Source organism: Propithecus coquereli, unplaced genomic scaffold (assembly GCF_000956105.1).
Source record: "Propithecus coquereli isolate 6110/MARCELLA unplaced genomic scaffold, Pcoq_1.0 Scaffold349, whole genome shotgun sequence".
Classification (NCBI taxonomy): Eukaryota; Metazoa; Chordata; class Mammalia; order Primates; family Indriidae; genus Propithecus; species Propithecus coquereli.
This window is the reverse complement of record NW_012149163.1, coordinates 2,175,006-2,193,292: the sequence shown is the minus strand read 5'-3', so window position 1 is coordinate 2,193,292 and position 18,287 is coordinate 2,175,006. Positions and strand designations below refer to the sequence as shown.

At 39.3% G+C, this 18,287-nt stretch overlaps 1 protein-coding gene across 1 annotated transcript in view; it reads left to right on the top strand.

Moving 5' to 3' along the window:
• The first annotated feature begins 138 nt into the window (after positions 1-138).
• Positions 139-18,287, top strand: part of KCNU1 (potassium channel, subfamily U, member 1) — a 167,116-nt gene continuing 148,967 nt past the window's right edge. The window contains 4 exon segments of the mRNA XM_012651091.1: positions 139-353; positions 3,077-3,199; positions 16,146-16,207; positions 17,358-17,452. Coding sequence (XP_012506545.1) covers positions 159-353; positions 3,077-3,199; positions 16,146-16,207; positions 17,358-17,452 — 475 coding nt within the window. The 5' untranslated portion in view covers positions 139-158.

Genomic DNA, 18,287 nt, shown 5'->3' with positions numbered 1-18,287 from the left:
CATCACAGCAGTGGTTAGCGGACCCTTGTTCCTGGACTGGTTCTTACCGCCAGCGTCAGGATGCTGGAACACAATGAACTCTTAAGTCCTGGAATTGTTACCGTGTGACCATGACATCATAGAATAGCCCAACAATTCCGTCTCCTGATGTTTCAAACATGTTTTGGGCTAAGCCACCAGAAGAAGAGAGGGAAGATTTCGGGAAAATATCCTGCACAACTGAGATCCAAGCGGCATTTATCCTCTCCTCCTTTGTGACTTTCTTCAGTGGACTGATCATCTTATTTGTTTCCAGGCTAGTCTGGAGAATTATAAAAAGATGGCGAAGACTCAAGGGAACAGGAGTTTTCTTGGTCAGTTTCCTTATTTGGGTTCCCCCCCATATGAAAATCAGAGACAGGTTTGGCCTATGTTTGTGCTTAGCAAATAATGTAGGCTTCGCTCAATTTTGGGGGGCAACAGAGCCAGTGGCTCTGGTCTGGTGCCCTAGAAAGGGGGTAAACAGGACCCCAGGCCACCATTCAAAAGCCTGCAGGGACAGGGATGGCCCTCCTCTCTCTCCCACCACCGGCAGAGGCAACGTCTTGTGTGGATGGATGATGAATGTGAGCTCTGAACACCGAGGTCGCTGCTCTGAAAAGATGTCCATAAACATTATGTCTGTGCCTCTATTCTGAATTTTAAAAAGACAATTGTGCTGGGTACCAGAAAGGAGGCAAAAAAGAACAAGACATCAACGTGTCAGTCTCACTTTCAAAAATGGTTCATGTGTGATGAATGTGTACTGACTTGTATACACTGTTTTTGTATACTATGGGAGCAAAACATAGCACACACCAACTGCGCATACCTGCAGAAACCCGTGCACACATGCGGGTGCCATCCAGCCACAAATTATACCACTTCTTACACCTAAACAAGCTTCACAAGTGTTGGTGTTGTTGAATGACAGCGGCAAATAATGATGACGAGAAAAAATGATACATCACCCAGATAAGACACTGCTTTGGAACTTAAAATAAAGCTCTTGTATGCTACATAATGGCTGTTCTAGTACCTGAGGTCAAAGGCAAAGCATTTTATTATGGCCTATGTAGTTTCTTTCCTTTTTTGTCTCCCAAGCTTTCTTTTTCTCTGATTAAAGTGATTTCCATAGTAGAACACATTTTACCTGTGCACCCTAATTAATATTGAAAATTTGCTTAAAAGATTTTTCTTAATGCTAATAAATGAGATAAAATAACATAATTTATAACTTAGTAAATTTTTAAGGTTATTGGAAATATGAAAATCAGGTTTCTATATTTGAAAATGATCTAATATTGAAGCTCATAGATTTTGTTGGTAAATGACTTCATTCTATTAATAATTATTTCCACATTAGAGAATATAAGCAGTGGCATAAAAATTGCAGAAAGAATTCCGGGACACTAACTTATAGGTACATAGGTATGGTTAGTCAGCCCGTTGGTTTCTACCTTTTTAATTTTTTTTTTTTAATGTACAACTGAATTTATAGAATTTTTAAAATTTTGTAGTCTCCTGCTTCAGGCAATGTTTCTTCTTCTCCATTATATTAATTTTTGTGTGGTTACAAACCTGTGAAAGCACATTTTTCAATTCATATTTGCTCTATATTTTATTTCTTACTTTGGGTGTAATTCATATCTATTCTTGAATCCATGTGTACTTCAAATATTTAATTTCAAATATTAAGCAAATGTTACAAAAGGTTAAAAAGTGGGATCTGAGAAACTAGAATGCTATATTGTTCTGCTTTTGAAACTTGAGAAGAAAGTTTCATCAAAGTTGAGTTACTTCTCACTAATTTGTTATATTAAATTTGCTTTGATCTAAGCCTTTAGAAAAGTTGGTCAAATGCAAAGTATGTCACAAACCTAGGTACTGTGAAGAGTTCTTTTAAAAATTATTTGGGGAGTTACAACTTCTCCTTAAATGTGCACTTTGGAAGATTTACTATATTCATAAGTATGATTTTATTATATCTTATGGCCAATTTATTTTTCCACAGAAGTCACTTCTGATTTTATAATGGAATTCAAATGCAATTCATATTAATATCATACTGTATTTTTTTAAAAAAAATCAATTCTCACACAACATCTAATGAACATACATGAGGAACCATGCATATTATAGGGCAAATCATTGATTAGGATGTGAACTTTATCAAAAAGTCTTTTAATAAGAGATTCCAACCTCCCATCCAGAAAATATGAGTAGAAAAATTTAAGCAATTTTTGAAGCCTTGGTTCCACGTAAAATGAACTTTTCTGAAAGTCAGAGGGACTCAGTCAGCTTGGTGTGGCCTGTCCTGGTTAGTGTCGTTGTTGGCGATAGTTCTCTAGACTATGTCAACAGACACGAGGTGATAGAGCCGACTCTAGCCTTTCCTCATTGCCTGATACTGGGCAAGTCATTTAATTTCTCTATACCTTGGTTTCCATGTCAGTATACAATTGATCCAGTCATATCAATATAAAATTGATTTAATTATACCTGCTCTATCTACCACATAATATTATTATAAAATTAAAATATAATGAATAAAAGCATTCTATCAATGTAAGGAAGGATTATAATTTCAGGAGAGTAACCAGAAAAAGAACTAAAAGCAACACAAAATTGTAGAAACTCTTCTTCCTCCTTCTCTCTTAAAAGCAGATGTTTAAGCCATCACCTAAAAATAAATCTGTGATCTTTTTTTCCTTTTCCGTGTATCTTAATGGAAAATTTTGAAACACTTATTCCCAGAGCAGGAAAAACCTGCTGCTTCCAGTCCTGATTCATACAGTGATGTCAGTTTGAATGGTGAGAAAGGCCCGGGCGAAGACCACGGAATTCAGAATAAAAGACCTGTACAGAAACCGGTACAATGCAAATGCAGTCAAATTCATATTCTGAACTATTGAATAAGCAACTTCAGGGTTCCCTGGGTTGGACAAGGTAGCGTGATTTCTGGCTGGTATCACAAGAGGCTCTATTGACATAAATACAACAGATTACTTTCTCTGAGATCCAGCTCACACTGTCAATTTCTTTCTCTTGCTTGTAGGAACTATTCTCACCCGATAGTGTCCATGATAAGCCTGACTTAAGAAGCCTCCACTTCCAGGGAGTGTTTCGTGATCAGATAGAAATGTTGCTTTCGGCACAGACCTTTGTGGGGCGAGTGTTGGTAAGTACGTTTTCCTTGTTAGCTGCTAATGAACTCTAGCCATGAGCGTGATTATAGCCAGTATATGTACTTTTATCACCCAGGTAAGCATCTGGCGTTCCCTGGTGGTCTTATCTAAAATTGCACTGCTCCCAACCACTACCTCCCTTTGTCTACTACTCTTTATTTTTCTGCTTTTTCTCTGGAGTAAATATAATCACTCTTGGCATTATATTTTATATTTATTGTCAGCCTCTCCACTAAAAGGAAAGCTTTTTTTTAGACAAAGGTTGTTTGCATTTTGTTCATTTCCTCTGACCGTCCAGAGGGATGTCTGGCACATCGATATTTTTAAAAATGATGTTTAGTAAACTAACCTGACCTGAAATGTGTAGCTACTTTCCCCTCCTTTGTGTCTGGTAGATCTTTTTTCTTCATTATACAAGCCTGCCTTTATTGCCCCTCTGTGATATTGATCACTTTACTTCCTATTTTAATGTTGTAACTCAGGTGTGTTAAAGCTCAGTTCAGGCATCATCTCCTCTTACCTCGGTATTAGGCTAGGGTCCCCTCCTCTGGCTTCTGTAATGTCCACTCAACATTGTTATTAAAATTATCTGCACACGTGCTTGTCTCCCGCAGCGCACTGTGAGCTCTTGCGAGAACAGAGTATGTCATGGAAATGTTTGCGTCCCGTTGTCTGACTATAGCGTGTGCCCCGTAAATAAATATTGCACTGATTATCATTCCAGTAGTATAGTTTGATCTGAAAGATAAAAACAGGGAATCTGTAATTTGGGGTATGCTGCCACCAGGTGGTGTTATGGTGGAAGTAGGTTCATGTGCACTAGAGATTATCCTCTGCTTTTTATAATTAGCAAAAACATGGCTCTTTTCCAGTTACTGTTGTTTTAATTCAGATGTAATAAATTGCTAAGGCTGGCTTGGAAGTATGCAAGTAAAATTGCTTTCATAAAAGCTGCAGGGAATGTTGACTCATCATCTGGAAATGTGCCTCTCCTTTTTCTGTCTTCTAAAGCTTTTGGTCTCTTTCCCTGAAATCCCTGTGGGTATGACCTGTTGCAGGAGGATTTTGTGATTCTCTCTGACTATATCAGGGACTCCTTGGCTAGGGTTTCTTCACACGCTCAGAGAATGTTTGCCTGTGTGAGGACAATATTGGGAATAACTTGTTAAAGGTCACTGGAGTGAGGCAGAAGGGAGTTTACAACACCCACCATATGAGCATTGCGCATCAGGAATGGGCGAGGAAGGAAAGATCATTGATTATATACCAACAAAAATTACTTCTTTAAGGATGGAAAATTGTATTCTTTTAACCTGTAATAGATGATGATTATCTAGATGGAACACCAGAGTTAAGGTTAGATAAGAATAAACACTCTAGCATTGAAAGGCATAACTGACGTTCTTAGGGATTCCAAGTGAGCGTTTATGAAAGAGTGAGAAGAGAAAAAAAATGCCTTATAGAATTCCTGCTTCTATGCTTCTTTCCTTCCTTTGTAATTCCTTTACTTCTTTCAACTAATATTTATTGTTTGCCAACTATACACTAGGCGGACACTCTAGGCATAGTGAAAAATGCACTATGGAACTTAAATTCTAGCAGTGGTGGAGATGATATGTATGCACACACCTAAATAAATAAGACAAATTCAGACGTTGATCAATGCTATGAGGGAATATGAGTGATGTGTTTGTGCGTGTTGGTTATGCAGCTAGCTCCCATTCGATAGATACAATGATCAGACAAGAAATCTCTTCAAAGGTAACATTTGAGCTGGGACAGGAAGAACAAGAAGAGCAAAGCAATTGAAAAATGGATGGAACAGGGTTTCAAACAGAGAGAACAGACTTGTAGAGGTAAAGAACTCCGATTACCACGAGTACGGGAAGGAGGCCCATGTGCTGGTGGCCAAGCAGGGCAGGGCGGAGTGATGGCTGAGAAGACACTGGAGAGAGACTCAGTGTCTTGTGATTTATAGGAGACATCCGGACAGCTCAGACGGAATCACTCTATTCAATGCCAAGGAAAGCCACTGAGGCCTCAAAGCGTGCATCGACAGGGTCTGCTTAGGTTTTAAAGTTGAAGAGGCACTAAAGGCTAAAAATAAGGGAATTGCCAAAGATATACCAGACAAGTGACAATAGAAATTGGGAGTGCCATTTTAATGTCACATTAGTTTGAATTCAGGGCAAAAAAAGCATCAAACGAAGCCGAGTAACCCGTGTTAGTTTTCTAGGACTGCCGTACCAAAATGCCACCAGCGAAGTGGCTTAAGCAACAGAATGTGTTGCCTCGTTGTTCTGGGGGCTAGAAGCCCAAGGTCAACACGTTGGCAGGATTGTTTCCTTTTGTGTCTGTGCTGAAGAAACCGACCCATGCCTCTCTGTTAGCAGTGGTTTGCTGGCAACCTGTGATCCTCAGCTGATCATTGTGACACCCCAGTTTCTGCCTTCCTGTTCACGTGGTGTTCTCCCTGTGTGCATGCCTGTCTCTGTGTCCAAATTCCCCCCTTGCATAAGGTTACCAGTTACACTGGGTTAGAGCCCACCCTTATGGCCCCATCTTAAATTGCACACATCTACAAAGACCTTTTTTTCAAACAAGGTCACATTTAGAGGTGCTGGAGATTAGATCTTTTCAACATATTTTGGGGGTGGGGAGGACACAATTCAACACATAACCTTTGAAATGATAAATATAACAAATCACAACCAAGATATAACATCGTGAATATCACTGCACCAAAACTATCACCTTAAGATGTGCAAAACATTATGAAGTTATTTAGATAAATAAAAAATAATTAAAATAAATGGATTAAGTGTCGAGCTCAAAAAGTTAGGAAGAAAACAGATTAAATCTAAGCAGAATACATTTTAAAAGATGAAGTCATAAATTAATGAATTATAATACAGCCGATTATTTTGAACAAACAATGAACTAAAGAAATCATCAGCCACCTTGTTTAGGTTAAACAAGGAAATAAAGAGAAAAGGACAAATGTATGAAATAAGACATTAAAATGAGAACATAAGTACAGATAGACAAGAAATTGAGAGATATATATGCAATTAAATTTGAAAACTGGGTTTATCCCTTAGGGTAATATAAATTATCAAAACTATCAGTAACAAAAAGGAACTGAGACCAAACATCTGTAAAAAATAAAATTGTCAAAGACCTATAATCGTCATCATATCACACCTTCTTCTCCCTCCCATGGGAGACCTTTATGATTTGAAGGTCCAGTCTACGAAGCTCTCAGGGATTGGATATCTTTCGGGCTAATTAAACAGTTCCAGGGCATAGGAAATAAAAGAAAGCATTAAATTTTCTTTTTCAATAAAAGCATGGAATCTATATCAAAACTCCCCAAAATAGAAAATTCTTAAAAATCTAAAGACTAATGTCTTTAATACTTTGGGGGAAAATGCCTGGACAACCACCCAGTGTAAGAAGAAGAAAATGAAGAAGAAGGAAGATTAGGAAAAAAAAAAAAAGAGGAAAATAACAAAGAAGAAAAAAAAAGAAGGAAAATAAGAGGAAGAAAAGTCCAACAGTCAAATGGAAAGAAAAAATTCTCTTCCAAACAAAGTGCTTTCTAGAGACGCTTCTAGATTAGAACATGACAAGGTATTGATCATCTCTGTAGCATCTATGGGTTTGGTATTTTAGTGTTATCACAAGGTATGTTTTTATATCAACTACCTGTAGAAGAAATTTTCTTCTGAATTTAGTTCCAAATGTGGTCCTGTTTCTAAACAATTATTCTGTTTCATTTTGAGTTTTGTGGGGGGCATTGTTAATTGTATAACTGACTGTGTTTCTCTGTTGCTTTGTGGCTAGAAAATTTAAAATGAAAATTATGGCTTATTTTTATCAAATGTATCTATTTTTAGCCTCATTCTAGGCACCCCTGTCTGTTCACATTCTACTTTTCTGTCTTCTCTGACTTCTATTTTTTCAGGCAATCTAGCATTTTCTGTCTTCGTATTCTGCCTTAAATCCTTTCTGTAAATGTAAATGTAAATCTTTTCTGTGCATGTGTAACCCTTTCTGTAGATAAGTAAGGCTTTAGCAACAACAGTCGTCAGCCTTTGTACAGAGAACAACTAAAATGAACAAATAAAGCATCACAATTCATTTGGAAATAAGAAAAATTGTTTTAAAAATGATGCTGGGAAATTGACTAAATAAAAACCTATTTTGAAGCTGACTGATCGCAGATACCAGCTGCCAGATTGTCTCAGAAAGAAGGAAAAGTTTTAGATGAAAAAGAAAAAACAACAAACTAACAACCATAGATTGGCTGTATTTCCAAGGAAAAAGTGCCAGAACCTACCAGAGATTCCACGGGAAGAAGCTGTGGAGAAAATAAGAAGGAGCAAGACATCGGCAGAGATCAACCCCGAAGAGGCTTGGAGTCAATATGAAAACTGCTCCTTTTCATACGGTCCACAAGTCCACACCCAGCGGAGGGAGGAGAAGGCTGGGTGGGCCAGGAGTTTCTTGGGAGAAATCCTAAAATTGACATATTTCCTCTTTGTAAGGAATTGCAGCAAGGAGAGCAAGTTCTAGACCCCAAGAAATAAGAGATTGATGAGCAATAAACATGCCACTCAATCTTTCTTGCGAAACCTGCCCCTAAAAAGGAACAGGGATTTTTTTCAGCATGGCAGTGGCTCAAATTGTGTCCTGTGGCAGAGGGCCCTGGTCTCCTGCTGGAGCCTCTTCCCTCCCTCTACATCCTTGGCGGTGGTGGACCAGAGCGCAGTTGGCCTTGGCAGTCTCGTGCGCTTGGTGCTTTCTCTTGATCACAGCCCCTGGTCCTTGATCCAGCAATCTGGAGTGACAGCTCCTCCCGCATCCGCATCCACATGGACCCCTTCTCCAGACACACGGTAATCACCCACTTCAAGGCCAGGGAGATGCTGATTGGCGAGGGGCACAGGGACCTGGTAGCAATGGTCCCCATCCTCGAGGCTGGCAGCCCTGGGAGGTTTCTCAGTGCCTGTTGGAAGGTCCTGCAGGAGTTGCGTTTGATGGTCGCCCGTCACTCTGTGCAAGCAGCCTGGCACTTTTCAAACTTCATTCCTCAGCTACCCCAGTCTGTGTCCTGAGGGGTCTGGCCAGTTCTTTGTTTCCTCCTTCCATCATCAAGTTGGTGAACATGCTGGACCACTGGATCTTTGGACACAGAGCTGGGGCAGCTGTGATGAGCTATCTTCCTGGGCTCCTGTTCATACTTTGTCCTCTCAGTCAGTTAAAAAATCAATCTGCCTAATTTTTTCAGTTTCTGGAGTTGAATTTAATTTATAAAAATGTTTCCTCAGAGTTCTTCTTTGACTATACCTCACAGACTTTGACAAGTAATGCTCTTATTTTTATTAATGCCTAATTGATTTTTTAAGTTATTTGAATTTTAATTTTGATTTCCTATCCGATTGATGATATAGTTAGAAGAATGTTGCATGTTTTCATTTTCCTTTGGGGGAAGAGCTTGGCGATAGAGTGGCTCTCCTTTCTGCTTTGATAGACATTTATGGTCCAAGAATGTCTCAGCTTTTATGATTTCTACCTTATGGAATTTATGGAGAAATTCTTTGCTGCCTAGTGTATGATCAATTTTTACTACCATTTAATGGACTTCTGAAAAACTATGCCTTCTCTGTTTTATATATGAGCAATGCTAATTGTGTCGTATGTGTTTTCCATATCCTTAATTATTTGCTGAATGATCGAAAGGGACATGTCAAAAATCTTAATTTATAGTTTTTTAGTTATATTGATTTTTTTGTATTTCCAACAGACTTGGAATGATACATTCCTATATAATATCAATTGGTACATAAAGTTACCTATTATATTTTCTTGGATGAGAGTACTTTTTACCAATATGAAATATCCATTCTTTCACATTTCGTACTGCTTTTGCTGGAATATTTTAGAACACAGTATTAGCACGTCATGTTGACTCTCCTGTTTTCATTTTATTCATACTTGATTGGAATGTCTTTTCCCAACTCTCTTTCAACCTTTCTGTCTTATTTCCTCTTAAGTATGTCTCTTGTAAATGTCATGGAGCTGGAATTTTATTCTTGTATTGATTTAAGAATACATTTATTTCTTAATATACTAGGAGAATTTAATCATTTTCCTTTATGGTGATCTGTTTTATTGGTCTTTATAATATTTAGAGATTGAATTTGCTGGAAGTAGAATGTCTAGGTATCAGTGGCTTAAACAAACAAATGGGAGGGCTGTGAGTATTCGGAGGGAGAACAGGCATTGGACATCCAGCCAGGAGCTCTCTAACACCGTCTTGAGTTTCTTATCTCCCTGGAGAGGCAGAATTACAGGGTGATTGTGCATTTTGAGAGTTTTGGATTAAAACTTTGGCTCCTCCACTTCCTATTTGTGTAAGCTTGAGCAAGTGAATTTTTCTAAATTGGATTTCATTCACATACTGTGAATATAAAGGAGATTATAATAACTCCAATTAGAGTGTTGTAGAGAGAATTATATCATAATGCATGTAAACCACTCAGGGCATCGTAAGCACTGACCATTGGATATTTACATTTTGAATTTATTTTTTGACACTTTATTTTTTTGTATCCTCTAATGTAGATAATTCTATTTTTAATAGCATATTATAGGCATTGTATTATGTGCATCAAATGCAGAACACACTTGCTACCCTATATTTCTTTGTGTATCTCTGCATGTTTTATATATTCTCCTTTTGCATGAGACCTTCCATACAATTTTCCTCCATGCCATCCCTGCTTCCTTCCTGAAATTGTTGAACTAGGTTGAACATTCAGTTCCAGATTGCTATTGTGTGTGGGAAGGGAGGGGGAAGGTAGCCTTATACATTTGTAAGATTTCTTCTTAATATTTGCTTTAACCTTAAAAATTATATTAACCTTCAATATTGTAGGTTTCATTATGCACATTTTCTAATGTAACATACTTTGTCTTTCTGAATTTTTTCTTCTTTCTTTAGTACTTCCCATATTCATTTGTAAAAGGGAGTATGTGTAATGTCTTTGAATGTCCAAAAATGTTTTTTCTTTGCTCTTACAAGTAAATGACAATTTGTTTGAGTTTAGAGTTCATTTTTTTTTGAGGACTACAAAATTTCTTTAATTTTCAAAATAATTTTAGAAATTAGTATTAATATAAACATATCCTGCCTATTTAGATGACCAGTGTTTATTTTTTTATTTATTTACTTTTTAATTCAGGATATTATCGGGGTACAAACATTTTGGTTACACATAATGCGTTTGCCTCACCCAAGTCACTGCTACAAGTGTGCCCTTCCCCCATACAGTGTGCTCTGCTTCCATTAGTTGTGGGTTCCCCCACATACACAGCCCCCAACTAACTGGAACCAATGACTATTACTACTATGTGAGCACCTTAGTGTTGGTCAGTTAGTACCAATTTGATGACGAGTACATGTGGTGCTTGTTTTTCCATTTGTGATATCTCACCTCGAAGGATGGGCTCAAGCTCTATCCAGGATAATATAAGAGGTGCTAGGTCACCGTTGTTTTTTGTAATTGAATAGTGTCTAGAGTTTAGAATTCTTGACTTGCAATCATTTAAAAAACAATCTTTGTAAAAGCTGTTCCCATGTCTTCTAGCACTTAAGGCTACATGCTAGGGAGTAAGGTATCGTCTAGTGGTTCCAAATCCAGACCCTTTCCTCTGCTTTGTGGGGCCAGCATGCAGCAAATCTGTCCCTCTGGTCAGCTTGCTCATGGTGCTCATTGTTAGGTTCTGCCAACAGGGGTCCACGAGGAGACAGAAGTCCAGAAGAAGGGAGGGAACTGCTCCTTCTGTGTTTTATATCTGCTCTTTTCAGCCTCACCGACTCAATGAATTTGTAGTCCAGTTGCAGTCCTTGGTTCCTGTTTCCACTTTTTCCCAACATTGCTGGAACCAGGTTTCAGCATCTCCTCAGAGGTATAGTGATCAGCCATGCTGGGACCCCTCCTCCTATCTCAGAATCACAACTCCAAAAGGTACCTCTTTTAAACCACTAAATTTGGGTCATTTCTACTTTTTTTGTTGATCCCTCAAAAGCTTGCAGTTTTTAACTGTGTGTTACCCCCATACTCCTTTCTTGCCTTTTTGATCCTCCAATCCTACTTAACAGATTCTTTTCTTTTTGCCATCAACATGAACTTTATTTACAAAATATAAATTAAAATCGATCATGGAAAGATGTTGATCACAAAAGAATATCTACTGTTACAAAAGGGAAGAATTATCGTTGCAGAAAAGTACTTTTTAAAAAAATTTCAGAATATTACAGGGATACAAACATTTAGGTTACATATATTGCCTTTGCACAGCCCATGTCAGAGCCACACGTGTGCCCATCCCCCAGACAGTGCACACTGCACCCGTTAGATGTGAATATACCCATCCCCTAGATTCTCAAAATTAAATTCTCTCGTAAAATGGCTGATGTGATTTCTACCTTCCCTGCTGGATCCTAATTGATACAGATCAGAAATGAGAGTTACAAAGTCAGTCTTATTCCCTTTAGTTTGTAAATAACCTATATATATATTTTCCAATGTAGAAGAATATAGACTATCTTTTCAATATCTGAAATTTCACCATCATGTACCTGCATGTGTGTCCTCTTCCAACATTTCCTGCCTGACAACTGGTGAGCCTTTTCCATCTAGACTCAGGTCAGTTTTAAGTTCAGGAAAGTATTTTTTGCTATTTTCTTTCCCTGATAATTCTTTTGTAAAATGCTTGTTTTGTCATTCTAAACTGCACATTATAGTTGTATGTCTTGCATTTAACCTCCATGCCCTTTTGTACCATAGTTTTTTGTTTTGTTTTGTTTTTGTTTTTTTATTTCAGGGTATTATGAGGGTACAAACATTATGGTTACATTTTATGTCTTTGCCTCACCCAAGCAAGGTTAGAGGCATGCCCTTCCCCTCTACAATGCTCCCTGTGTCCTTTAGTTGTGGGCTTACCCCCCCATTCCCCTAATCCCTGGAGAATATTACTGCCATGTGAGCACCCTAGTGTTCATCAGTTAGTACCAATTTGATGGTGAGTACAAGTGGAGCCCATTCTTCTGATCTTGTGATACCTCACTTTGGATAACGGGCTCAAGTTCAATCCAGGAAAATATAAGAGGTGCTAGATCACTGTCGTTTCTTATGCTTGAAAAATATTCTGTTGTATACATATACCAAATTTTAATAATCCACTCATGAATTGAGGGGCACTTGGGTTGTTTCTGCATCTTTGCAATAGTGATTTGTGCTGCATCATAGTTTTTATCTCTGTTGTTTGCTTAGTGGTCTCAGAGAATTCCTTTATTCTCTTTCACTTTCATCAATGTCCATTCTGCTTTTCAGGACCTCTATTGAGATTCTAACTTAGTCAATCACATTCCCTCCAGCCCCAAGAACTTACTCTTGCTCCTTCACTGCAGCTTCTATTGTAGACTGCATTTATTTTATTGGCGTAATGTCCTCTCAAATCTCACCAGGACCTGTAGATGTAATTTTAGAACGTTTAGTCGCATATTCTGTGTTAACTCTTCCATGGGAGGTCATTTCACATATTTTCTCTGCCTGGTCCTTCTGTTTTCTTGCTCTTCTCCTATAACTGGCACTTTTCCATCATCTGCTAATATTCATAAACGGGGTTTGGAGCATTCAGGGTGTCCGTATTTACTGCATCAGTCATCGTGTTCTGAAAACACCCACAACCACCAACTCACTCAACAGAGTTTTGGAAGTCCCACTGTAGAAATCAAAGTCCCAAGTTACTGTGTTTCCCCATAAAGATAAACACGCGGGTAATGCCGTGGCCAGCAGTTGAACAACAAGGCTCTGTCTGGGTGAGGTCTCAGATCCTTCAGTTTCTTCTTCTGTGACTGTTTTTCAAGGTGTTTCTGAGAAAAAGGTGTAGCCACTAGCCAAGAGGTCCCTCCCTGTCACTGCTGGTCCCCCAGCTTTCTCCTCCAGGCTGCTCTGGCTGTGGCCCCATCTCCCACCCACACAGCTGTGGTCCAGGTGAGGGGCTTTCTGCTCTTCCCCAAACAGCCAGCTCCTCCCGATTTTGCTCCTCCAAGCCGAGAGCACCTCCAGGTCTTCTCAGAGTCACCTCCCGTCCCTTGACTCACTCCCTAAACTGCATCCACAAGCTGTTAGCTCCTGGTGCCTTGTTTAGGTTTAGTGTATTTTGCTGCTGGTTGTATAGTATTTGTGGATAACATTCCTTGGGCTTGTGGTACATGGTTGGGATTGTTTTTAGTTTCAATAAAACTAAAATTTTCTTATTTATGTATTTATTCATTTATTTATGTTCATTTTTACATGGTTTGGGGGGCTGTAAACATATGGCATGCATGCTAACATCATCCCAGAAGTCGGTCAATATGATTCGTACTTGAATCTCTTGTGGGATTTAGCACAAGAAAAAAAAATACACATAATGGAATGTCAAGAAAAGAAGACTTCATGAAAACTATTAATAATTATCAACATGCTGCTATTGCATATATAATGTGCATATATGTATATTCATTCCCAATGTCCTTCCTGAGCTTCAGGCTACATTTCTAACTGAATATCTGCACGAGACCCTCAAACTTAGTGCTATCTCCATCAACACTTAACCTAGATGTTGAAATGGAACTTACGGTAAGAGCCAGACCCAGCACTGCCTCTTACAAATCAGTCGGAAGAAAATCAGTTGAAGCTGTTAGCCGCTTACCCAATTACTTGTAAATTAGGGCAAATTGGAAATGGAAGAGCAGTTTGGGGACAAGTTGTGCTGTGGCAGAGGTGAGAGTACATTCCTGTCATCTCAAGCCTAAGGAAAGGGGCTGAAGAGAGACCATTCAGAAATTTCAATTTCCATCTCTTGGAACTTTGGGAGCACAGAGCACAGATTTCTGGCTCGTTTGTGACAAGAGTCTGTTGGGCTAGCTGTTCTACATCAGATGAATGGCCACCCTGGATATAATCTGTCTTTCCAGTGACTTGGGGGCCAAAAAATGCATAAGAGCATCCACAGGCCCAATGTGGGTCACATGGGAGAGCCTTCCACAACCAGCCGAAGCTTGTGCAGGGATGAGGGCTCCAGCAGAAAATAGGAATGTGAGGAGTATTGAGAGAGGCATTATAAGCATCCAGAGAAAGCCCAGGCTTCACCCAGACCAACAGACCCACAGATGAGACATTTAGCAATTAAATATCCTCAAGACTCTACCCCACTTCCCCTTCCCCTTGCATTTCTTTCTTTTCTTTTTTTTCTTTTTTTTTTTTTTTTTTTGAGACAGAGTCTCGCTTTTGTTGCCCGGGCTAGAGTGAGCACCGTGGCATCAGCCTCACTCACAGCAACCTCAAACTCCTGGGCTCAAGCAATCCTTCTGCCTCAGCCTCCTGAGTAGCTGGGACTACAGGCATGCTTCACCATGCCCGGCTAATATTTTCTATATATTTTTAGTTGTCCGATTAATTTCTTTCTATTTTTAGTAGAGACAGGATCTTGCTCTTGCTCAGGCTGGTTTCAAACTCCTGAGCTCAAACAATCCGCCCGCCTCGGCCTCCCAAAGTGCTAGGCTTACAGGCGTGAGCCACGGCGCCCGGCCCCCCTTGCATTTCTGATCCCTTCTGCTTTGCTTCACTTTATTGCCCTAGTATTCAGTTTCTAACATACCATATGATTTACTATTAATTATCTTTATTTATTGTCTAGGCTATCAGCTCCATGACAACAGGGATCTTTGTATATATTGTTCACTGATGAACAGAATAGTACTTGGGTCATGACAGGAATTAAAGAAATACCTGTTTAATTTGAATGTGAATTCAATTGGGTCTCTAGAAAGCAGCAAGACCACCCATGAAAGTAGATGTTAAACACCCTCCATGCTCTAAGCACTCCAGGGTGTGAGCATCAGGATCTAATGCCAGTCAAGCAGGACAGTTCCTGCTCTGACCTCCCCTTTCTGTTCATCCCCCCCGACACTGACTGTCAATCCTGGAGAGGCCAGAGGCAGCCTAGTCAGTGGGAAACGAGGAATAAAAATCCAGAAAGGGCTCATACAGAAGAAACTGATACATTTCTCAATACAGACAGCCTTACCCAAGCAACATCTGAGCTGGAAGAGAGTGAAGATTTAATCGTAAATAAAATTCAGAGTTTTGTTATTAGAACTGCATTGGACTGGACGTATTAAAAAACTGGATGGTTTGAAAACTGGAGGCAATTGGAGGAATGTTAAATTACCTAAAGTTGACCTAAACCGTCATGAAGTCTCCAAAGATTTCATTCAAAACCATCAAGATCTTTGAATGAACAGTTTTCTGACAACATTCCGCAAGTTCCTCCTGTTTTACAGACCAGATGTGTTGGCGTGTTAAAAGCACTCATTTTCTTCTTTTCACTTGTAGCACTTTTCCTACCATCAAAACTCAGACTATTCTTAAGGGCAGACATGTTTAGGACTGTTTCTTCTACGATATCTCGGGCAAAGTCCAGGGTCCATTTCCATTAGCCTTGTTTTCTAGCATGTAATAAATTATGTAACACCTATTAAGCACTTAATAAATGTTTGATGAGTGAATGAATGAATAAATGGCAGGACATATTGAGACATATCATAAAGCTCTAAAATCAGCAAGAAGAACAGACTTCTTAGCCTGAAGTGCATGAGAGTTAAAATTAAGTAAGTAAAACGGGTACATGTTCATTCACTGAATGAACATGAATAAAGGTCAAATCAAGTTTTCTTGAATGAATGAATGAATGCTTACAAATGAATATGTGAATACATGGCTACTCATACATAGGCAGGGTAAAAAGAGAAAACACAATTTTATTGGTTTATTGGTTCCACGTCAATAAAATGGATTTGTCCCTGTTCTTTCTTTTTAGGTGATCCTTGTCTTTGTCCTGAGCATCGGGTCTCTTATAATCTATTTCATCAACTCTAATGAGTGAGTAAAATCTCCGGGCTCTCTGGTCTGCTGTGTCAGTAAGTTGCTCGGCTAATTTGGAATTATCTCCTCAGGGATAATGCTTCATGTACTTAGTATACTTTCACGCACACACAGGCACATACATATGCGTGATTGTGAGTGCACACAAACACACACACACACACACACACACACACACACACGAGTTCATAAAAAATGGTAAGTGTTTAGTTCCCCCCAATAAACACTAAGACCAGCTCTGCCAACTATGCAAGAATTTCCCCTGCATCCTGGCACCCGCGTTGCTAGGGGCTGGGGATGCTGTGTACACATCGACTCTGCAGTCTCCGGGGCTCCAGGCCTCCAGCTGTCCTCTCCTGCCTTGGGCCACTTAGGAAGGCTTTGCAGCCCTTTGGATCCCTTAGGTGCTGACCCAGAAGTTCTGTCATAGTTTCAGGGTTTCTCATAAGTTGCAAACAACTTCGGACGGTCCTGAGAAAGGAAAATGGTAGACCTCACATGTGATAAAGAAACTCTCCTCTGAAGGCATTCCCTTCCTACATCACAGCGTCAGGGCACCTTTTTTGGACAAAACCCAGTCTAATCTGAATTCCATGCCAATCATCTGGGAATTATATTGAATTTCCAGCTGAAATAAAATTGGGATTGCAGGGCCACATCAGCCAGGCAATTTTTGAGGACCTAGAGAAACTGGTAATCTTTGCTCTGTAAATTCCTAACAGATCTTTTAGGAAATTTTCTTTGAATTTGGTTCAAATCAGTCCATTTGACCTAGAGTATCTCTATATTAGAAGGGTACAGAAGACAAAGTATTCCAACAAGATAGGGGGTCTTGCAAACCAAGAAGAGCCACATAATCTCTGTGGCTCTCAATTCCCACTGATAAAATGGAAATAGAACCAATAAACCCGATGAAAGAAACAGTGAGTAATTTTTCTGTTATTTTCAGCTCAATGGGCAGCTCAGTGGTTTTGTTCATGCATTCCTCTGCTCCCAAGGAAAAGTAATTTCTTTGAGATCTGAACTTAGGTGTCTGATTCATGGTGAATAAATAGAAAATAGCCTCCTCTTTCCCTTTATTTGGTCCAACATAGAGACTGCTTTTAAAATGTTCATCTTTACAAACTGTCCTTGTTTCTTTTTCCAGCCCTGTTGGAAGCTGTTCATCGTATGAAGACAAAACCATTCCTATTGATTTGACTTTCAATGCTTTCTTTAGTTTCTATTTTGGGTTGAGAGTAAGTACCTAGTGCAAGTGGGGGTCAACACACAAGCACCACGAGTACCACCTACGCAGACTTCAGTTCATTCTGCAACCTGCCTACGTTTTCTGTGCCCTAAATTGTCAAATATATAATGAGACCTAAAAACTCTTGCTCCTGTACTTGAAATTGTAAACCAGGTCAAAAGCTCTAACACAAAATGAAAATGTGCTTTCCTTTGTTAAATACCATCACCCTGCGGCAAAGACCTCCTCACTGGCTTCCCACCTACCACTGAGAAAGCTTTACTGATATAATAATGGCAAGCTAGCAGGACTTGGGAAGCAAGTCTGTGGAGATGTCCTGGCTCCACTGGTGGCATAAGTGCCATATAACTACATGAAACACATTTGTAGCTTTGTTTCACTTCTTGTACTCTCATTTATTAAATAGTTCTATCATTCCACAGGCATTTATTAAGTACCAACCTAGATCTAGATTTCAATGTGTTTATTCACCCCATATTTGTGAGAGACTGTATGCATATACATACACACACACACACACACACACACACACACATATATATCATATATACCCCACACCTATATATGTATAGGTTATAGAGTCCGGTCACGGTAGCCCACATCTGTAATCCCAGCACTTTGGGAGGTCAAGGAGGGAGAATCGCTTGAAGCCAGAATTTTGAGAACAGCCTGGGCAACATAGAGAAACCCCATCTCTACAAAAAAATAAAAAAATTAGCCGGGTGTGGTAGTGCACACCTGTAGTCTCAACTATTTGGGAGGCTGAGGCAGGAGGATTGCTTGAGATAAGGAATTTGAGCCAGCAGTGAATTATGATGCCAGTACTGC